Here is a 26557-nt window from a genome sequence, read left to right as displayed (position 1 = left end):
ATATATATGAGATGAATATTCTATAACGATATGGATTGTCACACCACAGAAACGTCCCACACAAATCTTACTATAGAGTGACGTAAACCAACAGGGTTACTATAGAGTGACGCAAACCAACAGGGTTACTATAGAGTGACGTAAACCAACAGTGTTACTATAGAGTGACGTAAATCAACAGGGTTACTATAGAGCGACGCAAACAAACAGTGTTACTATAGAGTGACGTAAACCAACAGGGTTACTATAGAGTGACGCAAACTAACAGGGTTACTATAGAGCGACGCAAACTAACAGGGTTACTATAGAGTGACGCAAACCAACAGGATTACTATAGAGCGACGCAAACCAACTATAGAGTGACGTAAAACAACAGGGTTACTATAGAGTGACGCAAACTAACAGGGTTACTATAGAGCGACGCAAACCAGCAGAGTTACTACAGAGCGACGCAAACCAACAGGGTTACTATAGGGCGACGTAAACCGACAGGGTTACTATAGGGCGACGTAAACAAACTGGGTTACTGTAGAGCGACGCAAACCACCGGGGTTATCATAGAGCGGCGAGCATACAACTTCAAACCAACAGGGTTACCATAGAGCGCCGAGTATACAACTTCAAACCAACAGGGTTACCATAGAGCGTCGAGCTTACAATTTTAAAATAACAGGGTAACTATAGGATGACGAACCATGGACTGGCATAATATGTCTGGTCTTTACCTCGGGGTCATAAACTACGGACAGGCAGCCGTTTTGCATTTAGCTCAGTAAGGATTGTTATCCCTATTTCTCAAGAATTGCTGAATGAATCTCTCTCAGATTTCATTAGTATGTTTCCTTTGGTCTCTACTTGTGCCCGTTTGATTTTGGGACTGATCAGGAAAAATATAGCTTTCTTGGATGTTGCAGGTAAAGATTATAATTGCTATTTTTGCAAACGAATGTTCAAACGTCTTATCATTAAGAGCAAAAACAGTTAAGAGTCGAGAAAAGAAGGGAAAAGATCCAACTTTCAAAGAGCAAATGAAGATCAAACAATGTTAGGCGTCAAGATCCTTCTGGGATCTCTTATTTTTAAAAAATCATTAAGTCTGGTGTTGACCACGGGGTCATAAAATACAGAATACAGACTTTATTGATTCTCATCAGAATATTTGACCAATTGATGTTATCCTCTGTGTTCTCGTTTCACCTACTCTCTGACATGAAGTTCTGTACGTACCTTGAAGCTTACATCCTGAATAATGAAAAGCATTCCTCAGTATTTTTGAACCTGTATAAAAAGATCTCCTGAGGTTCAAGCTTTTGAAATGACACTCTTATTCTTGTGTAAAAAATATCGATCGTAACGTTACTCACTTTCAAGAGTCTGATGCTGGCACCTGATTAATGTTCAAAATCATCTCCCGGCCCTTCTGATGTTCCAACAAATAAGGGGCCTATGAATTAGCAGTGATACACACACACACACACACACATATATATATATATATATGGATTAAGTTGCTCTTGAGACGAATCCAATGGAATTGTTTGAAGAGAAACTCAGTTGCTCTTGAGACGAATCCAATGGAATTGTTTGAAGAGAAACTCATTTCATATATATATATATATATGAAATGAGTTTCTCTTCAAACAATTCCATTGGATTCGTCTCAAGAGCAACTTAATCCATCACCCCATGAAATCAACCGGAACAAGATTCAGTACTTAAATAACATGGCAATATATACATATGTTCAAAATGGTAAACTAACTGAATGTAGTATTATAGGGAGTCATTCACATTAATTAAACTAGACAACATTTGATGATTCAGGAGGAGATTAATGAAGATACGGGTAGCAGTATGTTGGTATGTGACCTTGACCCTGACACCAGTTATACGTTCACTATAGACGTGAAGGCGGTCAGATCGCACTATTACAGTGATCCTGTCACCATTTCTGTTACAACTGACGAGGACGGTAAGGAATCGGGTTTAATTTTGTATCGTTGTGTTAATATACATCAGAACGTCGCTATAATTCCTTTTGTTTTGGTAAATGTAATATCGTTTCCTTATTTGGGACCATTCCACCTTATCGTGTGATGTATGAAACCGTTTTGTTTGATGAGTTCATGTCAAAGTGTATTGCGATCTTTATCAACTATCTGAGAATAAATATGACGATAAGAACAGTTTTACTCTTTAGCCATTATGGTTCAATTTCATTTTCAGTTCCACTATCGGCCCCGGAACTCCAGCAGGGGGCATATCAACGTAATATCTTCAATTGTCTGAATGACTCAAATGGCTACCATGATGTCAACATATACTGGAAGGTAGGATATTTAGTATCGATCGGCAAAATTGGATTGGAAAAAGTCGGTAGGTTGACACCGTCATTTATAGTTACGATTTAACTCAGGACACGCTCACTCTTTTGCTTTAAACTGATAGATAACAGGTAACTTTCATACGTGACGTTCGGCTCCCACTTGGTCAAAGCATGGAAAGGGTTAACCAATGGCCAGAAAAAAGTATTTCACAGTTTAATCAACCCTGAAAAATACCAGTCTGACCTGTTTCAAAAAATTAAGAAGTGATAAAGACTGTTCGATATTTTAATCCATTCCTTTTTGAAAGTTTTCAATAACCCTTTGATAGCTCTAAACAAGGTTTGAACAAATTTGGGTCATATGTCTTTGCTTTTAAACTTAAGTCGTCTAAAAAGAAAATTGTATCATCTTTGTAAGTAGATAGAGACTGTTTAATGGCCTCGTTAAACTGGTAAATCATTTAGTTATATTTGATGACTGTAAAAGACACGTAATTGAATAGCACTTTTTATACAAAAGACACGCAATTGAATAGCACTTTTTATACAAAAGACACACAAGTGAATAGCACCTTTTATACAAAAGACACACAAGTGAATAGCACCTTTTATACAAAAGACACACAAGTGAATAGCACCTTTTATACAAAAGACACACAAGTGAATAGCACCTTTTATACAAAAGACACACAAGTGAATAGCATCTTTTAATAATTTAGTGATAGAAATGAAGCTATAATCTACATCACACAGCTGTATCATCCTTTTTAGGACTCGTCAGTGATGTTACATCACACAGCTGTCTCGTCCTTCTAGGACTCGTCAGTGATGCTACATCAACAGCTGTATGACGTAGCATCACTGGCGAGTCCTAGAAGGACGAACAGCTGTATGACGTAGCATCATTGGCGAGTCCTAGAAGGACGAACAGCTGTATGACGTAGCATCACTGGCTAGTCCTAGTGTTCTCCTAATTAGGTTAAGCCTTGTTTTAATCCGAAGTCAGATATAGACAAGCTAATATTATTTTGTTGTCATAAGAGACCTCTTCATTGTCTTTCGTAATGGCTTAAATCAATGTCAATCTACCTTTGAAGAAAGTTCCCAGGGATGAAGCTCGTGGAGTCATAGTTAATTACATCATAAATACATCGGAGTACCAATCAGCAGACGAGATCAACGCCAGGACTGAGTATATGGAAACTAATTACTCGTCCAACTATTTGTCGGGTACAGTACATCTCAAGTGTGGCGCCCCCTATATCATCAAAATGACAGCAGCAACAAAAAAGGGATTATCAAAAACGTGGTCTTATCTGCGAATTCCACCATTCTCCAGGAAAGGTATTATAATGATTAGCACAAGATAAACACTAATCTTTCAAAACAGCAGGAATGATGGTTGAGACAAGAAGCCAACGACAACATTAAAACAGAAATTGACAACTCGTATAGTTGCAGTTACAGTGAATACATTATATTCGTAAAAACATAAGTGGCGAGTTTTCAAAAAACAAGATTTTTTTTATTTTATTATTTTAATCATTTTCTCTGCGTTTCTCCGTTTCTGGCGTCTTTTTAGTGTTATGTTTTCATTTCCTTTCGGTGTCACTCCTTTTGTGGTGACGTTTTCTTTGTGTCTGTAACTGTCTCTCCTTTTGTGGTGGTGACGTTTTCTTTGTGTCTGTAACTGTCTCTCCTTTTGTGGTGGTGACGTCTTCTTTGTGTCTGTAACTGTCTCTCCTTTTGTGGTGGTGACGTTTTCTTTGTGTCTGTAACTGTCTCTCCTTTTGTGGTGGTGACGTTTTCTTTGTGTCTGTAACTGTCTCTCCTTTTGTGGTGGTGACGTCTTCTTTGTGTCTGTAACTGTCTCTCCTTTTGTGGTGGTGACGTTTTCTTTGTGTCTGTAACTGTCTCTCCTTTTGTAGTGACGTTTTCTTTGTGTCTGTAACTGTCTCTCCTTTTGTAGTGGTGACGTTTTCTTTGTGTCTGTAACTGTCTCTCCTTTTGTAGTGACGTTTTCTTTGTGTCTGTAACTGTCTCTCCTTTTGTAGTGACGTTTTCTTTGTGTCTGTAACTGTCTCTCCTTTTGTAGTGGTGACGTTTTCTTTGTGTCTGTAACTGTCTCTCCTTTTGTGGTGGTGACGTCTTCTTTGTGTCTGTAACTGTCTCTCCTTTTGTGGTGGTGACGTTTTCTTTGTGTCTGTAACTGTCTCTCCTTTTGTGGTGACGTTTTCTTTGTGTCTGTAACTGTCTCTCCTTTTGTAGTGACGTTTTCTTTGTGTCTGTAACTGTCTCTCCTTTTGTAGTGACGTTTTCTTTGTGTCTGTAACTGTCTCTCCTTTTGTGGTGGTGACGTTTTCTTTGTGTCTGTAACTGTCTCTCCTTTTGTGGTGACGTTTTCTTTGTGTCTGTAACTGTCTCTCCTTTTGTGGTGACGTTTTCTTTGTGTCTGTAACTGTCTCTCCTTTTCTAGTGACGTTTTCTTTGTGTCTGTAACTGTCTTTCCTTTTGTGGTGGTGACGTTTTCTTTGTGTCTGTAACTGTCTCTCCTTTTGTGGTGACGTTTTCTTTGTGTCTGTAACTGTCTTTCCTTTTGTGGTGGTGACGTTTTCTTTGTGTCTGTAACTGTCTCTCCTTTTGTAGTGACGTTTTCTTTGTGTCTGTAACTGTCTCTCCTTTTGTGGTGGTGACGTTTTCTTTGTGTCTGTAACTGTCTCTCCTTTTGTGGTGGTGACGTTTTCTTTGTGTCTGTAACTGTCTCTCCTTTTGTAGTGACGTTTTCTTTGTGTCTGTAACTGTCTCTCCTTTTGTGGTGACGTTTTCTTTGTGTCTGTAACTGTCTCTCCTTTTGTGGTGGTGACGTTTTCTTTGTGTCTGTAACTGTCTCTCCTTTTGTGGTGGTGACGTCTTCTTTGTGTCTGTAACTGTCTCTCCTTTTGTAGTGACGTTTTCTTTGTGTCTGTAACTGTCTCTCCTTTTGTGGTGACGTTTTCTTTGTGTCTGTAACTGTCTCTCCTTTTGTGGTGACGTCTTCTTTGTGTCTGTAACTGTCTCTCCTTTTGTGGTGGTGACGTCTTCTTTGTGTCTGTAACTGTCTCTCCTTTTGTGGTGACGTTTTCTTTGTGTCTGTAACTGTCTCTCCTTTTGTGGTGGTGACGTCTTCTTTGTGTCTGTAACTGTCTCTCCTTTTGTGGTGACGTTTTCTTTGTGTCTGTAACTGTCTCTCCTTTTGTGGTGGTGACATCTTCTTTGTGTCTGTAACTGTCTCTCCTTTTGTGGTGGTGACGTCTTCTTTGTGTCTGTAACTGTCTCTCCTTTTGTAGTGACATTTTCTTTGTGTCTGTAACTGTCTCCTTTTGTAATGACGTTTTCTTTGTGTTTGTAACTGTCTCTCCTTTTGTGGTGACGTTTTCTTTGTGTCTGTAACTGTCTCTCCTTTTGTGGTGGTGACGTCTTCTTTGTGTCTGTAACTGTCTCTCCTTTTGTGGTGGTGACGTTTTCTTTGTGTCTGTAACTGTCTCTCCTTTTGTGGTGGTGACGTTTTCTTTGTGTCTGTAACTGTCTCTCCTTTTGTGGTGACGTTTTCTTTGTGTCTGTAACTGTCTCTCCTTTTGTAGTGACGTTTTCTTTGTGTCTGTAACTGTCTCTCCTTTTGTGGTGGTGACGTCTTCTTTGTGTCTGTAACTGTCTCTCCTTTTGTGGTGGTGACGTCTTCTTTGTGTCTGTAACTGTCTCTCCTTTTGTAGTGACGTTTTCTTTGTGTCTGTAACTGTCTCTCCTTTTGTGGTGGTGACGTTTTCTTTGTGTCTGTAACTGTCTCTCCTTTTGTAGTGACGTTTTCTTTGTGTCTGTAACTGTCTCTCCTTTTGTGGTGGTGACGTCTTCTTTGTGTCTGTAACTGTCTCTCCTTTTGTAGTGACGTTTTCTTTGTGTCTGTAACTGTCTCTCCTTTTGTGGTGGTGACGTTTTCTTTGTGTCTGTAACTGTCTCTCCTTTTGTAGTGACGTTTTCTTTGTGTCTGTAACTGTCTCTCCTTTTGTGGTGGTGACGTTTTCTTTGTGTCTGTAACTGTCTCTCCTTTTGTGGTGGTGACGTCTTCTTTGTGTCTGTAACTGTCTCTCCTTTTGTGGTGGTGACGTCTTCTTTGTGTCTGTAACTGTCTCTCCTTTTGTGGTGGTGACGTCTTCTTTGTGTCTGTAACTGTCTCTCCTTTTGTCTTCGTGGAATCTACGATATCCTTAAGTGTTGTCATGTTCGTGGAACCTTCGATGTCCTTAAGTGTTGTCATGTTCGTGGAACCTTCGATGTCCTTTAGTGTTGTCGTGTTCGTGGAACCTTCGATGTCCTTTAGTGTTGTCATATTCGTGGAACCTTCGATGTCCTTTAGTGTTGTCGTGTTCGTGGAACCTTCGATGTCCTTTTGTTTTGATATCAAGCGAGGTTGAATGATTTCCTCCATGTGTTTTAAAATCGAGTGTTTGATTTTCATTTCTGAGGTTACTTAAACGATACTTTTATTATCCAGGACCCTCTCCCCCTCCCGTGTTTGTGGAGGAGGGCGGGGAGGAGTACAAAGTGAACTTTGCTACCTCTCCTTTAGATGGACAGACGGGGTATACCATATTTTACTGCCAACGTAAAAACAATACTCATTGTGAGGTTGGTATTTAGTAATGATGCATGGGGTCAGAAAGTGTCCTTTTTCCTTGTCATTTGTATCCCTATGTTTTATGTACTGTAGACATCAGTATATATTGATGCTAAGGGTAAGGTATACTAATTGAGTATGATGATTACTTAATTACCTATATTACACAATATATATCACACTTTCCCCCCTTAACTCTTATCTTATATTCATATCCCGCGGAAATGATATTTGGATGTCCGTTCGATGTGTCAAATATCGATTAAAAACGTGTTTGTTGATATTCACGGTTAAATCACATGACTACAGTGTAACCTTTCGAATGTCAGTTGTATTTTACCAGCTTTTGAATTTCCAACGATGTAGGGAAAATGCAACTAAAATGATATAACAAAATAGAGACAGTCTCCGTTTGTAACAAAACAAGAATTAAAAATGATCAATATAAGTTTTAAACGCTTGGAAGTCATTATATATTATAAATAACTATATAAATGCCGAGTAGATTGTGTATTTGTGACATGTTTTGATACGAAACAAAAATGTCCATCCTGTTTCCAGAGTGAAAAACATTCTTCCTTGGATGGAACGATTAAACTCTGGAAACAGGATGGAATATTTTACTGTAGAAACAGGATGAAATGTTTTACTGTAGAAACAGGATGGAATATTTTACTGTAGAAACAGGATGGAATGTTTTACTGTAGAAACAGGATGAAATGTTTTCACTGTAGAAACAGGATGGAATATTTTAACTGTAGAAACAGGATGAAATGTTTTAACTGTAGAAACAGGATGGACTATTTTACTGTAGAAACAGGATGGAATGTTTTACTGTAGAAACAGGATGGAATGTTTTACTGTAGAAACAGAATGGACTATTTTAACTGTAGAAACAGGATGGACTATTTTACTGTAGGAACAGGATGGAATGTTTTAACTGTAGAAACAGGATGGAATGTTTTAACTGTAGAAACAGGATGGAATGTTTTAACTGTAGAAACAGGATGGACTATTTTACTGTAGAAACAGGATGGAATGTTTTACTGTAGAAACAGGATGGAATGTTTTACTGTAGAAACAGGATGGAATGTTTTACTGTAGAAACAGGATGGAATGTTTTACTGTAGAAACAGGATGAAATGTTTTACTGTAGAAACAGGATGGAATGTTTTACTGTAGAAACAGGATGGAATGTTTTAACTGTAGAAACAGGATGGAATATTTTAACTGTAGAAACAGGATGGAATATTTTAACTGTAAAAACAGGATGGAATGTTTTAACTGTTGAAACAGGATGAAATGTTTTACTGTAGAAACAGGATGGAATGTTTTACTGTAGAAACAGGATGGAATATTTTAACTGTAAAAACAGGATGGACTATTTTAACTGTAGAAACAGGATGGAATGTTTTACTGTTGAAACAGGATGGAATGTTTTACTGTAGAAACAGGATGAAATGTTTTACTGTAGAAACAGGATGGAATATTTTACTGTAGAAACAGGATGGAATATTTTAACTGTAAAAACAGGATGGAATGTTTTACTGTAGAAACAGGATGGAATGTTTTACTGTAGAAACAGAATGGAATATTTTACTGTAGAAACAGGATGGAATGTTTTAACTGTAGAAACAGGATGGAATATTTTAACTGTAGAAACAGGATGGAATATTTTAACTGTAAAAACAGGATGGAATGTTTTAACTGTTGAAACAGGATGAAATGTTTTACTGTAGAAACAGGATGGAATGTTTTACTGTAGAAACAGGATGGAATATTTTAACTGTAAAAACAGGATGGACTATTTTAACTGTAGAAACAGGATGGAATGTTTTACTGTTGAAACAGGATGGAATGTTTTACTGTAGAAACAGGATGAAATGTTTTACTGTAGAAACAGGATGGAATATTTTACTGTAGAAACAGGATGGAATATTTTAACTGTAAAAACAGGATGGAATGTTTTACTGTAGAAACAGGATGGAATGTTTTACTGTTGAAACAGGATGGAATGTTTTACTGTAGAAACAGGATGAAATGTTTTACTGTAGAAACAGGATGGAATATTTTACTGTAGAAACAGGATGGAATATTTTAACTGTAAAAACAGGATGGAATGTTTTACTGTAGAAACAGGATGGAATGTTTTACTGTAGAAACAGGATGGAATATTTTACTGTAGAAACAGGATGGAATATTTTAACTGTAAAAACAGGATGGAATGTTTTACTGTAGAAACAGGATGGAATATTTTAACTGTAGAAACAGGGTGGAATGTTTTAACTGTAGAAACAGGATGAAATGTTTTACTGTAGAAACAGGATGGAATATTTTAACTGTAGAAACAGGATGAAATGTTTTACTGTAGAAACAGGATAGATTGTTTTAACTGTAGAAACAGGATGGACTATTTTACTGTAGAAACAAGATGGAATGTTTTACTGTAGAAACAGGATGGAATGTTTTACTGTAGAAACAGGATGGACTATTTTACTGTAGAAACAAGATGGAATGTTTTACTGTAGAAACAGGATGGAATATTTTACTGTAGAAACAGGATGGAATATTATACTGTAGAAACAGGATGGAATATTTTACTGTAGAAATAGAATGGAATATTTTACTGTAGAAACAGGATGGAATGTTTTAAATGTAGAAACAGGATGGAATATTTAACTGTAGAAACAGGATGGAATATTTTAACTGTAGAAACAGGATGGACTATTTTAACTGTAGAAACAGGATGGACTATTTTACTGTAGAAACAAGATGGAATGTTTTACTGTAGAAACAAGATGGAATGTTTTACTGTAGAAACAGGATGGACTATTTTACTGTAGAAACAGGATGGACTATTTTACTGTAGAAACAGGATGGAATGTTTTACTGTAGAAACAGGATGGAATGTTTTAAATGTAGAAACAGGATGGAATGTTTTAACTGTAGAAACAGGATGGAATGTTTTAACTGTAGAAACAGGATGGAATATTTTACTGTAGAAACAGGATGGAATGTTTTAACTGTAGAAACAGGATGGAATGTTTTACTGTAGAAACAGGATGGAATGTTTTAACTGTAGAAACAGGATGGAATGTTTTAACTGTTGAAACAGGATGGAATGTTTTAACTATAGAAACAGAATGGATGGTTTTAACTGTAGACACAGAATGGATGGTTTTAACTGTAGAAACAATGTGTAATTTGTGTCATTTTATTTGATTGTTCATCATACTCCTACTTTTGTGTTGAATTGAATGGTTAAGTAACTGGAGCTGACATTGAATTGAATAACATATCATTATTGATTCTGCGAAATTATCATTGCTATGAGTTAATGCATATATATTTAATACCTATACCAAGATTTAAACTTTCTATTGTATTTGCATCGGAACTTAATTTCTCAATTGTATTTGACTGTAGTTACCAAGACAGCATATATAATTATTTATACTAGTTCTACATAGACACATCTTTACTTACAGAATCAATCGAATGTTGCATGATCAGTATTGAACCTTGTTAATACAAGACCAGATTCACCATTCTTATTTCATGAAACTTTTCTCAGGGAGAACTCTTGTCTACTGAGATGAAACCAACGGACACTCGATACGCTTCAGTGGTTGTGCCAGACACAGAAGTGGAGTACTTGTTCGGTGTGTCACGTGACTTCAATTTCTTCGGAAGTGGCTTTGTTCTAATCAGTTGTGTTTATCACAAAACCGCAGGTAAATGACGCTTTTAGTCTTGATATCATTTACGTCACGCCTTACTGTAGATTTTCTTCATCTGCGTCCGTGGTCCGTGGTCTGTCCTTCCGTCCGTCCGTCCGTAAACAATTTTCGCTATCGCTATTTCTTGAGATGTACTGGTTGGATCCTTCTCAAATTTCAAATATGGGTTCCCCTTGGTCCCTAGTTGCGCTCTTTTGATTTTGGGACTGATCAGATATACAAAATGGCCGACAGACGGCCATCTTGGACTTTGATTTTGCAAATTTGTTATCGCTATTTCCTGACAACTACAACGCGTACTAAAAATTGTTAACCTATTTCCTTACTGTGTGAGTATCTTTGAAATTTCATACGTATGTTCCCTTTGGTCTCCTTGTGCCCGTTGGATTTTGGGACTCATCAGAAGATACAAAATGGGTTCCAATCGGCCATTTTGGATTTGGCAAGTAAAGATTTCTATCGCTATTTCTACAAAGGAATGTTCAAATATCTTATCATTGAGAGTAAAAGCAAAACAAGAGAAGAGAAAATCAGTGAAAAATCCAACTTTTAAAGATAAATAAAATGGTAGGTGTGGTGTCATAACAAACCTGTATCTCTGGTATCATAAACATAAACCTGTATCTCTGGTATCATCAACATAAACCTGTATCTCTGGTATCATAACAAACATAAACCTGTATCTCTGGTATCATAAACTTAAACCTGTATCTCTGGTTTCATAAACATGAACCTGTATTTCTGGTATCAAAACTTAAACCTGTATCTCTGGTATCATAAACATAAACCTGTATCTCTGGTATCATAAACATCAACCTGTATCTCTGGTATCATCAACATAAACCTGTATCTCTGGTATCATAACAAACATAAACCTGTATCTCTGGTATCATAAACATAAACCTGTATCTCTGGTATCATAACAAACATCAACCTGTATCTCTGGTATCATAAACATAAACCTGTATCTCTGGTATCATAACAAACATCAACCTGTATCTCTGGTATCATAAACATAAACCTGTATCTCTGGTATCATAACAAACACAAACCTGTATCTCTGGTATCATAACAAATTAAACCTGTATCTCTGGTATCATAAACTTAAACCTGTATCTCTGGTATCATAACAAACATAAACCTGTATCTCTGGTATCATAAACATAAACCTGTATCTCTGGTATCATAAACATAAACCTGTATCTCTGGTATCATAAACATAAATCTGTATCTGTGGTATCATAACAAACATCAACCTGTATCTCTGGTATCATCAACATAAACCTGTATCTCTTGTATCATAAACCTGTATTTCTGGTATTATAACAAACATTAACCTGTATCTCTGGTATCATAAACATAAACCTGAATCTCTGGTATCATAGACGTAAACCTGTATCTCTGGTATCATAAACATAAACCCGTATCTCTGGTATCATAACAAACATAAACCTGTATCTCTGGTATCATAAACATAAACCTGTATCTCTGGTATCATAACAAACATAAACCTGTAACTCTGGTATCATAGCAAACATAAACCTGTATCTCTGGTATCATAAACATCAACCTGTATCTCTGGTATCATAACAAACATAAACCTGTATTTCTGGTATTATAAACATCAACCTGTATCTCTGGTATCATAAACATAAACCTGTATTTCTGGTATCATCAACATAAACCTGTATCTCTGGTATCATAAACATCAACCTGTATCTCTGGTATCATGAACATAAACCTGAATCTCTGGTATCATAGACGTAAACCTGTATCTCTGGTATCATAAACATTAACCCGTATCTCTGGTATCATAAACATAGACCTGTATCTCTGGTATCATAACAAACATAAACCTGTATCTCTGGTATCATAAACATAAACCTGTATCTCTGGTATCATAACAAACACAAACCTGTATCTCTGGTATCATTAACATCAACCTGTATCTCTGGTATCATAACAAACATAAACCTGTATCTCTGGTATCATACATATCAACCTGTATCTCTGGTATTATAACAAACATAAACCTGTAACTCTGGTATCATAACAAACATAAACCTGTATCTCTGGTATCATAACAAACATAAACCTGTATCTCTGGTATCATAAACATCAACCTCTATTTCTGGTATCATAAACATAAACCTGTATCTCTGGTATCATAAACATCAACCTGTATCTCTGGTATCATAAACATAAACCTGTATCTCTGGTATCATAACAAACATAAACCTGTATCTCTGGTATCATAGCAAACATAAACCTGTATCTCTGGTATCATAAACATAAACCTGTATCTCTGATATCATCAACATGAACCTGTATCTCTGGTATCATAACAAACATAAACCTGTATCTCTGGTATCATAAACATCACCCTGTATCTCTGGTATCATAAACATAAACCTGTATCGCTGGTATCATCAACATCAACCTGTATCTCTGGTATCATAAACATAAACCTGTATCTCTGGTATCATAACAAACATAAACCTGTATCTCTGGTATCATAAACATCAACCTGTATCTCTGGTATCATAAACATCAACCTGTATCTCTGGTATCATAAACATAAACCTGTATCTCTGGTATCATAAACATAAACCTGTATCTCTGGTATCATAACAAACATAAACCTGTATCTCTGGTATCATAAACATCAACCTGTATCTCTGGTATCATAACAAACATAAACCTGTATCTCTGGTATCATAAACATCAACCTGTATCTCTGGTATCATAAACATAAACCTGTATCTCTGGTATCATAAACATAAACCTGTATCTCTGGTATCATAACAAACATAAACCTGTATCTCTGGTATCATAAACATAAACCTGTATCTCTGGTATCATAAACATAAACCTGTATCTCTGGTATCATAACAAACATAAACCTGTATCTCTGGTATTATAAACATCAACCTGTATCTCTGGTATCATAAACATAAACCTGTATCTCTGGTATCATAAAGATAAACCTGTATCTCTGGTATCATAAGAAACATAAACCTGTATCTCTGGTATCATAATAAACATAAACCTGTATCTCTGGTATCATAACAAACATCAACCTGTATCTCTGGTATCATAAACATAAACCTGTATATCTGGTATCATAAACATAAACCTGTATTTCTGGTATCATAACAAAAATAACCCTGTATCTCTGGTATCATAAACATAAACCTGTATCTCTGGTATCATAAACATAAACCTGTATCTCTGGTATCATAAACATAAACCTGTATCTCTGGTATCATTAACATAAAACTGTATCTCTGGTATCATAACAAACATAAATCCGTATCTCTGGTATCATAACAAACATAAACCTGTATCTCTGGTATCATAAACATAAACCTGTATTTCTGGTATCATAAACATAAACCTGTATTTCTGGTATCATAACAAAAATAAACCTGTATCTCTGGTATCATAAACATAAACCTGTATCTCTGGTATCATAAACATAAACCTGTATTTCTGGTATCATAACAAACATAAACCTGTATCTCTGGTATCATAACAAACATAAACCTGTATCTCTGGTATCATAAACATCAACCTGTATCTCTGGTATCATAAACATAAACCTGTATTTCTGGTATCATAAACATAAACCTGTATCTCTGGTATCATAAACATCAACCTGTATCTCTGGTATCATAAACATAAACCTGTATCTCTGGTATCATAACAAACATAAACCTGTATCTCTGGTATCATAGCAAACATAAACCTGTATCTCTGGTATCATAAACATAAACCTGTATCTCTGATATCATAAACATAAACCTGTATCTTTGGTATCATAAACATCACCCTGTATCTCTGGTATCATAAACATAAACCTGTATCGCTGGTATCATCAACATCAACCTGTATCTCTGGTATCATAAACATAAACCTGTATCTCTGGTATCATAACAAACATAAACCCGTATCTCTGGTATCATAAACATAAACCTGTATCTCTGGTATCATAAACATAAACCTGTATCTCTGGTATAATAACAAACATAAACCTGTATCTCTGGTATCATAAACATAAACCTGTATCTCTGGTATCATAAACATAAACCTGTATCTCTGGTATCATAACAAACATAAACCTGTATCTCTGGTATCATAAACATCAACCTGTATCTCTGGTATCATAACAAACATAAACCTGTATGTCTGGTATCATAAACATCAACCTGTATCTCTGGTATCATAAACATAAACCTGTATCTCTGGTATCATAAACATAAACCTGTATCTCTGGTATCATAACAAACATCACCCTGTATCTCTGGTATCATAAACATAAACCTGTATCGCTGGTATCATCAACATCAACCTGTATCTCTGGTATCATAAACATAAACCTGTATCTCTGGTATCATAACAAACATAAACCCGTATCTCTGGTATCATAAACATAAACCTGTATCTCTGGTATCATAAACATAAACCTGTATCTCTGGTATAATAACAAACATAAACCTGTATCTCTGGTATCATAAACATAAACCTGTATCTCTGGTATCATAAACATAAACCTGTATCTCTGGTATCATAACAAACATAAACCTGTATCTCTGGTATCATAAACATCAACCTGTATCTCTGGTATCATAACAAACATAAACCTGTATCTCTGGTATCATAACAAACATAAACCTGTATCTCTGGTATCATAACAAACATAAACCTGTATCTCTGGTATCATAACAAACATAAACCTGTATCTCTGGTATCATAAACATGAACCTGTATCTGTGGTATCATAACAAACATCAACCTGTATCTCTGGTATCATAAACATAAACCTGTATCTCTGGTATCATAAACATAAACCTGTATTTCTGGTATCATAACAAACATAAACCTGTATCTCTGGTATCATAAACATAAAACTGTATCTCTGGTATCACAACAATCATAAACCTGTATCTCTGGTATCATAACAAACATAAATCCGTATCTCTGGTATCATAAACATAAACCTGTATCTCTGGTATCATCAACATCAACCTGTATCTCTGGTATCATAACAAACATAAATCCGTATCTCTGGTATCATCAACATAAACCTGTATCTCTGGTATCATAACAAACACAAACCTGTATCTCTGGTATGATAAACATCAACCTGTATCTCTGGTATCATAACAAACATAAACCTGTATCTCTGGTATCATAAACATCAACCTGTATCTCTGGTATTATAACAAACATAAACCTGTAACTCTGGTATCATAACAAACATAAACCTGTATCTCTGGTATCATAACAAACATAAACCTGTATCTCTGGTATCATAAACATCAACCTGTATCTCTGGTATCATAAACATAAACCTGTATCTCTGATATCATAAAAATAAACCTGTATCTTTGGTATCATAACAAACATAAACCTGTATCTCTGGTATCATAAACATCAACCTGTATCTCTGGTATCATAAACATAAACCTGTATTTCTGGTATCAAAACTTAAACCTGTATCTCTGGTATCATAAACATAGACCTGTATCTCTGGTATCATAAACACAAACCTGTATCTCTGGTATCATAAACATAAACCTGTATCTCTGGTATCATAAACATAAAACTGTATCTCTGGTATCATGAACATGAACCTGTATCTGTGGTATCATAAACATAAACCTGTATCTCTGGTATTATAACAAACATAAACCTGTATCTCTGGTATCATAACAAACATAAACCTGTATCTCTGGTATCATAACAAACATCAACCTGTATCTCTGGTATCATAAACATGAACCTGTATCTGTGGTATCATAACAAACATCAACCTGTATCTCTGGTATCATAAACATAAACCTGTATCTCTGGTATTATAACAAACATAAACCTGTATCTCTGGTATCATAACAAAGATAAACCTGTATCTCTGGTATCATGAACATAAACCTGTATCTGTGGTATCATAAACATAAACCTGTATCTCTGGTATTATAACAAACATAAACCTGTATCTCTGGTATCATAACAAACATAAACCTGTATCTCTGGTATCATAAACATAGACCTGTATCTCTGGTATCAAAACTTAAACCTGAATTCTTGCAAGCAGAACTACAATACAAATGTTTCCTTGGTAACACAATTATTTTAGACCTATTACCTTGGTAACTATTACTACAAACCGATATACTCAGTAACATTATTATTGTAAACATGTGTCCTTGGTAAAACAATTATCATAAACCTGTGTCCTTGGTTACACAATTCCCATGAATCTGTTTCCTTGGTGACAAATATCTTTGGTGACAGTTTTTATACATGTACGATTTTTAGCTTGGTAATATACTGATAAACAGCAGAATTTATCTGTCTCTATCTATTTTGTTGCAGTACCACCTCCACCTTCTGGTATTCGGGTTAGTTCTCGTGATTCCTCTCAAGCGATGGTTACGTGGAATCACGTGACATGCTCAGAAAATACCCCATTAATTTTCTTCTACACAATAAAATGGTGCAAAATTTTCAAAGAAAAGATCCAAGACGAAGATACCTGTATCAGTAAGTAATCTAATTATAAATTGTTGTCTTTTGAATACGAAAAACGAAAATTTAAATAATTTTTTTCTGAGATAATTCTCTTTCAGATAGAATCCTGACAATACCACTTCATCAATCTGCACTCTTTCTACTGGAGGAGATAGATACTGACTATACGTACAGCGTACAGATCCGTAGTTCATCTGCTGTTCAGTCAAGCGTATTCTCCGATCCGGTGTACTTCACACTGACCCAGAAAGGTGAGCATGGCTATTTCCTCTGTTACCAAGGGTATCTGTAGAACGTGCTCTGTCTTAGCCAGTTAGGGAGAAATAGATTTTGTTGAGACTGAAACTAATTTTTATATGAAATAGCTAATTGTCCTTGTATAATACCGAAAAGCTAACGTTGTCCATAGGACACAACTACACACCTCTTAACTTTAGCATAACGTCGTCAGTTGGTGATGTTTTATCAACGATTAACGTCGACAGCTGGTGGTGTTTTATTACAGATTAACGTCGACAGCTGGTGATGTTGTATTACAGATTAACGTCGACAGCTGATGATGTTTAATTACAGATTGACGTCGACAGCTGATGATGTTTAATTACAGATTGACGTCGTCAGCTGGTGATGTTTTATTTACGATAAACGTCGTTTGTATTGAGGATACAGAGAGTGAAAGTGATCGTAACCCTGGAGTATTGAGGATACAGAGAGTGAAAGTGATCGTGACCCCTCGAGTATTGAGGATACAGAGAGTGAAAGTGATCGTAACCCCTGGAGTATTGAGGATACAGAGAGTGAAAGTGATCGTGACCCCTGAGTATATACAGAGAGTGAAAGTGATCGTGGAGTATTGAGGATACAGAGAGTGAAAGTGATCGTAACCCTGGAGTATTGAGAATACAGAGAGTGAAAGTAATCGTAACCCCTGGAGTATTGGGGATACAGAGAGTGAAAGTGATCGTGACCCCTGGAGTATTGAGGATACAGAGAATGAAAGTGATCGTGACCCCTCGAGTATTGGGGATACAGAGAGTGAAAGTGATCGTGACCCCTGGAGTATTGAGGATACAGAGAATGAAAGTGATCGTGACCCCTCGAGTATTGGGGATACAGAGAGTGAAAGTGATCGTGACCCCTGGAGTATTGAGGATACAGAGAGTGAAAGTGATCGTAACCCTGGAGTATTGAGGATACAGAGAGTGAAAGTGATCGTGACCCCTCGAGTATTGAGGATACAGAGAGTGAAAGTGATCGTAACCCTGGAGTATTGAGGATACAGAGAGTGAAAGTGATCGTGACCCCTGGAGTATTGAGGATACAGAGAGTGAAAGTGATCGTAACCCTGGAGTATTGAGGATACAGAGAGTGAAAGTGATTGTAACCCCTGGAGTATTGAGGATACAGAGAGTGAAAGTGATCGTGACCCTGGAGTATTGAGGATACAGAGAGTGAAAGTGATTGTAACACCTGGAGTATTGGGGATACAGAGAGTGAAAGTGATCGTAACCCCTGGAGTATTGAGGATACAGAGAGTGAAAGTGATCGTAACCCCTGGAGTATTGAGGATACAGAGAGTGAAAGTGATTGTAACCCCTGGAGTATTGAGGATACAGAGAGTGAAAGTGATCGTAACCCTGGAGTATTGAGAATACAGAGAGTGAAAGTAATCGTAACCCCTCGAGTATTGGGGATGCAGAGAGTGAAAGTGATCGTGACCCCTCGAGTATTGGGGATACAGAGAGTGAAAGTGATCGTAACCCTGGAGTATTGAGGATACAGAGAGTGAAAGTGATCGTAACCCTGGAGTATTGAGGATACAGAGAGTGAAAGTGATCGTAACCCTGGAGTATTGAGGATACAGAGAGTGAAAGTGATCGTAACCCCTCGAGTATTGAGGATACAGAGAGTGAAAGTGATCGTGACCCCTGGAGTATTGTGGATACAGAGAATGAAAGTGATCGTGACCCCTCGAGTATTGGGGATACAGAGAGTGAAAGTGATCGTGACCCCTCGAGTATTGAGGATACAGAGAGTGAAAGTAATCGTGACCCCTCGAGTATTGGGGATACAGAGAGTGAAAGTGATCGTGACCCCTCGAGTATTGGGGATACAGAGAGTGAAAGTGATCGTAACCCTGGAGTATTGAGGATTCAGAGAGTGAAAGTGATCGTGACCCCTCGAGTATTGGGGATACAGAGAGTGAAAGTGATTGTAACCCCTCGAGTATTGAGGATACAGAGAGTGAAAGTGATCGTAACCCTGGAGTATCGAGGATACAGAGAGTGAAAGTGATCGTAACCCTGGAGTATTGGGGATACAGAGAGTGAAAGTGATTGTAACCTCTGGAGTATTGAGGATACAGAGATCGAAAGTGATCGTGACCCCTCGAGTATTGGGGATACAGAGAGTGAAAGTGATTGTAACCCCTCGAGTATTGAGGATACAGAGAGTGAAAGTGATCGTAACCCTGGAGTATCGAGGATACAGAGAGTGAAAGTGATCGTAACCCTGGAGTATTGGGGATACAGAGAGTGAAAGTGATTGTAACCTGGGAGAGTATTGAGGATACTGGAGTATTGAGGATACAGAGATCGAAAGTGATCGTGACCCCTGGAGTATTGGGGATACAGAGAGTGAAAGTGATCGTGACCCCTCGAGTATTGAGGATTGATGTTATGATATTGATGGAGTTATACTGTTTATGCAGACACTGTGAATTCTTGTGAGAAGACAACTTACCTCACACAAGACGTTTTAGAAATGTGTCTGATTGTGGTCGTCGCTCTTCTCTCGGTCACGTGTATCGTCTTACTGAGCTGTTTCTTCAGGTGAGTAATTTTCAAATTTCTTTATTTTTTCTTCGGCGTCATTGTTTTTTAAAGTTGATAACAAATTACAGTTTTTAAATCTAATGCCAATGCTAATAAATACAATTTATAGTCACTATTCAATAAATACACTATATGGTCACTATTCAATAAATACTCTATATGGTCACTATTCAATAAAGACAAGGTATGGTCACTATTCAATAAAGAAAACGTATGGTCACTATTCAATAAAGACAATGTATGCTCACTATTCAATAAAGACAACGTATGGTCACTATTCAATAAATACAATTTATGGTCACTATTCAATAAATACACTATATGGTCACTATTCAATAAATACTCTATATGGTCACTATTCAATAAATACTCTATATGGTCACTATTCAATAAATACTCTATATGGTCACTATTCAATAAATACACTATATGGTCACTATTCAATAAATACACTATATGGTCACTATTCAAGAAAGACAACGTATGGTCACTATTCAATAAAGACAACGTATGGTCACTATTCAATCAAGACAACGTATGGTCACTATTCAAAAAAGACAACGTATGGTCACTATTCAATCAAGACAACGTATGGTCACTATTCAAAAAAGACAACGTATGGTCACTATTCAATCAAGACAACGTATGGTCACTATTCAATAAATAGAACGTATGGTCACTATTCAATAAATACACTATATGGTCACTATTCAATAAATACTCTATATGGTCACTATTCAAGAAAGACAACGTATGGTCACTATTCAATAAAGACAACGTATGGTCACTATTCAATCAAGACAACGTATGGTCACTATTCAAAAAAGACAACGTATGGTCACTATTCAATAAAGACAACGTATGGTCACTATTCAATAAAGACAACGTATAGTCATTATGGAAATTTAATTCGTCATTACTTTTTGATGAAAAATATCTTGATTTGGTTAAAAAAGTAATTTCTGATACAAAAAGACAGTGTTGTCTTCCAGTTTACAACAGAGATACTATTGATAATATTTCAGATACAGATATTGAATTTATTATTGATGATCGGATTTTTCTTGAAACATTATTAATGGAAATAAGGGGGAAAACAATATCCTATTCATCATATAAAAAGAAACTGCAAAATTTAAATGAAGATATCTTAAAGAAAACTATACAAGATTTGGAAGAGCAAGAGCAGGTAGATTCTGAGGAGTTAGAAGCTATGAAAAAGGAATTGGAAAATATTAGAGTTAGTAAAGTTAAAGGTAGCCTTATTAGAGCCAGAGTTAGATGGCAAGAAGAAGGAGAAAAACCAACTAAGTATTTTTTGAATTTAGAAAATAGGAATTTTGTCTCTAATATCATACCAAAACTAGAAAAAGAGCATAGTATTATAACAAAACAAGATGAGATATTGGAAGAAATACGTAGTTATTATGAAAAATTATATGATGATATAGACTTATCAGAATTTTTATACTCATCGGTTGTTCCAAAACTAGATAAAAAGGAGGCATAAGACTTAGAAGGATTAGTTACTCTAGACGAGGCAGCAAGAACATTAAAACACATGAAGAACAATAAAAGTCCTGGTAGTGATGGATATACTGTTGAGTTTTTTAAATGTTTTTGGAAGCAGATTGGTGTTTTTATTGTTAGATCTATAAATTGTGGATACAAAAAAAAGGCTTACTTTCCGTTACTCAAAGACAAGGTGTCATCATATGCATTCCTATGGGAGATAAACCTAGACAGTTTTTAAAAAATTGGAGACCAATTACTCTATTAAATATTAGCTATAAAATTGCTTCAGCCTGTATAGCAAGTAGGATAAAAGCAGTTCTAGATAAGTTTATATGTGAAGATCAAACAGGGTTTCTTTCAGGTCGGTACATAGGGGAGAATACTAGGCTTGTATATGATATAATGCAGTTTGCTGAAGATATGAATATTCCAGGAATGTTGTTAATGTTAGACTTTGAAAAAGCCTTTGATTCTGTGTCTTGGAAATTTGTTGATAAAGTTTTTGATTATTTTAATTTTGGTTCAGAGGTTCGTAATTGGGTTAAGTTATTTCATACTAATGTTTCAGCTGCTGTTAACCAGGGTGGTAACCTGTCAAATTTTATAGATATTAAACGAGGTTGTCGTCAAGGCGATCCGATCGCCCCTTACATCTTTCTTCTTTGTGTTGAAGTTCTAGGAATCAGATTTAGAAACAATAAAAAGATCAAGGGTATAGAAGTGAGTAATTGTCCAATCCTAATAACACAATATGCAGATGACACCTCATTAATACTTGATGGCTCTGAATTATCATTGAAGGAATCTATTGTTGAGTTGAATAAATTTGCAAGAATATCGGGTTTAAAACTTAACATTGATAAGACACAAGTTGTGTGGATAGGAAGTAAAAGTTACAGTAGTGATACTTTTTTACCTGAATTAAATTTACAGTGGGGAAGGGTTAGATTTACCTTACTTGGAATATAATTTAGTGTAAATTTGCATGAAATTCCTAAGTTGAACTTTGATAAAAAACTAATTAAACTTAAAACACTAATTAAAACCTGGGCTAGAAGGTGTCTCACACCTATTGGGAAAATAGCTGTTATCAAATCTCTTCTATTATCTCAGTTCAATCATTTATTTATTTCTATACCTAACCCAAATGAACACTTGCTGCAAAATCTTAACTCAATTCTTTACAATTTTTTGTGGAATGGAAAGGTTGACAAAATTAAAAGGGATGTCATGACGCAGAACTATTATGAAGGAGGTCTAAAAATGGTAAACGTACGTCTGTTTATTGACTCACTAAAACTTAGTTGGATACGAAGGCTCTATCAGAAATCATCTAAGTGGCAACTCATTTTCAAAACATTCTTTGATCTGCATAAATTATCTACATGTGGAACAAGATTTCTTCAAGATTGTGAAAAAAATTGTAAAAACAAAATTTGGAAAGATGTATTTAGAGCATGGGTAAAGTTTAATAATTCTAATGAAGTAAAGAAAATAAGTGAAAAGTATGTTTTGAAAATGCGGCTTTGGTACAATAGAAACTTTACTATTGGAAAAAAAGCAATTTTCTATAAGGCCTGGTTTAATAGTGGGTTAAGTATTGTTAATGATTAAGTTAAAGACCCAGGCTCTCTCACATTTTACTCCTTTGAAGAGTTTACTGAGATTTATAGAGTTAATGCAAATTTTCTTGAATATCAGGGTGTTATTTCAGCAATTAGATCATATTTAAGGAAATCAAATATTTGTTTTAATCAACAGTCACTTGCTCTTCCATTAATTCCAGCCAATATTACATTTTTTATAAACAGGACTAAGGGATGTAGGGACTTGTATAATCTTCTTGTTAAAAAATCTATTGTTTCTTCAGGTAGAAGTAAATGGGAAAAGACATTTGAAGATGATGAATTGAAATGGGTTGAAATATTCAGTACACCTTTCAAAGTAACAAGACATACAAAACTTCAATGGTTTCAATATAGGGTATTACAACACATTCTAACAACAAATACTTTTTTGTTTAAATTAGGTCTTGTTAATAGTCCATTTTGTAATCTCTGCAATTTACAACGAGAAACAATTATTCATATTTTATGGGAGTGCCTTGAAACCCAGAAATTTTTGCAAAGTTTAGAAACACTTTTTGATGCCCTTCTGATCCCATTCTCTTTTAATAAACAAAGTTTTATTTTTGGTATATTTGCAAACAGTAGGAGAGAAACAGGAAATAAGACGGATAATGTCATTCTAACTTTGATTAAATTTTACATATACAAAACAAGGTGCCAACATAAGATATTAAACCTTGTTGCCTTCATTAATTTGATTAAGGATTATTTTATTTGCCAAAAATACATTGCTAATATTCAAGGGGAACAATATAGACAGAAATTTGAGATTGAATGGAGAAAATGGAAAAAACTCCTTAATTGTGATTTTTCCTGAACTTTGTACATTATACAGCCTTATTACCTGTACATGTAGGTTTTAATTAGATTATTTAATTAGTTGATCATACAGCAGTTGTTGGTCTTGTTTTTCCTTCCACTTGTTAATGCATGTACAATGTTTTCATTTGTTCCCATTAGGGTATATTTCCCTTTGAGACCCAAATTCTATTGCTTATAGAAAGTGCTTGGAAGTCTCTAGCCCAGCATCTCTATCCTCCCCCCCCCTCTCTCTCTCTCTCTCTCTCTCTCTCTCTCTCTCTCTCTCTCTCTCTCTCTCTCTCTCTCTCTCTCTCTCTCCTGTCTTTCTCATATCGTACATGTGGCCCTGTTACTCTGTGCTTGCCTTTCTTATATTTTTTTTTATCTTTTTCTCTTTCCAATCTTTGTTTCTGTGTATTTTTTTTTGATCGTGTGTATGTGTGTGGGTGTACATGTATGTGTGGTAAAAATATGCGAGTGTGTATGAATGTATGTAAACAAAAATGCATTTATAATTGATGATGATGATGATGATGATGATGATGATGATGATGATGATGATGATGATGATGATGATGACGAATGGATGATAGTTATAATTATGATTATATTGATAATAATGATGATAGTAAGAATGATTATGATGATGATGATGATGATGATGATGATGATGATGATGATGATGAATGCATAATTATCATGATCATGGTAGTGATGATGATGATGATGATGATGATGATGATGATGATGATGATGATGATGATGATGATGATGATGATGATGATGTGTGTAAAGATGTGTGTATGGTTCTGTTTATTTGTCAATACATGTTGAAAAATATTTTGAAAAATAAAAAAAAAATAAAAAATACAACGTATGGTCACTATTCAATAAAGACAACGTATGGTCACTATTCAATACACTATATGGTCACTATTCAATAAATACACTATATGGTCACTATTCAATAAAGACAACGTATGGTCACTATTCAATCAAGACAACGTATTGTCACTATTCAATAAAGACAACGTATTGTCACTATTCAATAAAGACAACGTATGGTCACTATTCAATAAAGAAAACGTATGGTCACTATTCAATAAGTACACTATATGGTCACTATTCAAAAAAAGACAACGTATGGTCACTATTCAATAAATACACTATATGGTCACTACTGAATAAATACAACGTATGGTCACTATTCAATAAAGACAATGTATGGTCACTACTCAATAAATACACTATATGGTCACTATTCAAAAAAGACAATGTATGCTCACTATTCAATAAAGACAACGTATGGTCACTATTCAATAAAGACAACGTATGGTCACTATTCAATAGATACACTATATGGTCACTAATCAATAAAGACAACGTATGGTCACTATTCAATACACTATATGGTCACTATTCAATAAATACACTATATGGTCACTGTTCCATAAAGACAACGTATGGTCATTATTCAATAAAGACAACGTATGGTCACTATTCAATAAAGACAATGTATGGTCACTATTCAATAAAGAAAACGTATGGTCACTATTCAATTAGTACACTATATTGTCACTATTCAAAAAAGACAACGTATGGTCACTAATCAATAAATATACTATATGGTCACTATTCAAAAAAGACAACGTATGGTCACTATTCAATAAAAACAACGTATGGTCACTATTCAATAAAGAAACTATATGGTCACTATTCAATAAAGACAACGTATGGTCACTATTCAATAAAGACAACGTATGGTCACTATTCAATAAAGACAACTTATGGTCACCATTCAATAAAGACAATGTATGCTCACTATTCAATAAAGACAACGTATGGTCACTATTCAATAAAGACAACGTATGGTCACTATTCAATAAAGACAACGTATGGTCACTATTCAATAAAGACAACGTATGGTCACTATTCAATAAAGACAACGTATGGTCACTATTCAATAAAGACAACGTATGGTCACTATTCAAAAAAAGACAACGTATGGTCACTCTTCAATAAATACACTATATGGTCACTATTCAATAAAGACAACGTATGGTCACTATTCAATAAAGACAACGTATGGTCACTATTCAATAAAGACAACGTATGGTCACTATTCAATAAAGACAACGTTTGGTCACTATTCAAGAAAGACAACGTATGGTCACTACTCAATAAATACACTATATGGTCACTATTCAATAAATACTCTATATGGTCACTATTCAATAAATACTCTATATGGTCACTATTCAATAAAGAAAACACTATATGGTCACTATTCAATAAATACACTATATGGTCACTATTCAATAAAGACAACGTATGGTCACTATTCAATAAAGACAACGTATGGTCACTATTCAATAAAGACAACGTATTGTCACTATTCAAAAAAGACAACGTATGGTCACTATTCAATAAAGACAACGTATGGTCACTATTCAATAAAGAAAGACTATTCAATAAAGACAACGTATGGTCACTATTCAATAAATAGAACGTATGGTCACTATTCAATA

General features: G+C 35.4%; 1 protein-coding gene across 1 annotated transcript in view; it reads left to right on the top strand.

The window, feature by feature from the left end:
• Positions 1–26557, top strand: part of LOC132556372 (protogenin A-like) — a 42913-nt gene that overhangs the window by 13581 nt on the left and 2775 nt on the right. Inside the window, exons 6-13 of the mRNA XM_060220782.1 lie at positions 1825–1972; positions 2227–2330; positions 3424–3670; positions 6855–6988; positions 10552–10711; positions 17096–17263; positions 17350–17502; positions 19962–20082. Coding sequence (XP_060076765.1) covers positions 1825–1972; positions 2227–2330; positions 3424–3670; positions 6855–6988; positions 10552–10711; positions 17096–17263; positions 17350–17502; positions 19962–20082 — 1235 coding nt within the window. The remainder of the gene's footprint in view (positions 1–1824; positions 1973–2226; positions 2331–3423; positions 3671–6854; positions 6989–10551; positions 10712–17095; positions 17264–17349; positions 17503–19961; positions 20083–26557) is intronic.

Source organism: Ylistrum balloti, unplaced genomic scaffold (assembly GCF_031769215.1).
Source record: "Ylistrum balloti isolate Yb309-2 unplaced genomic scaffold, AGI_CSIRO_Ybal_v1 Utg369650, whole genome shotgun sequence".
Classification (NCBI taxonomy): domain Eukaryota; kingdom Metazoa; phylum Mollusca; class Bivalvia; order Pectinida; family Pectinidae; genus Ylistrum; species Ylistrum balloti.
This window is presented reverse-complemented; position numbering and strand designations above follow the sequence as displayed.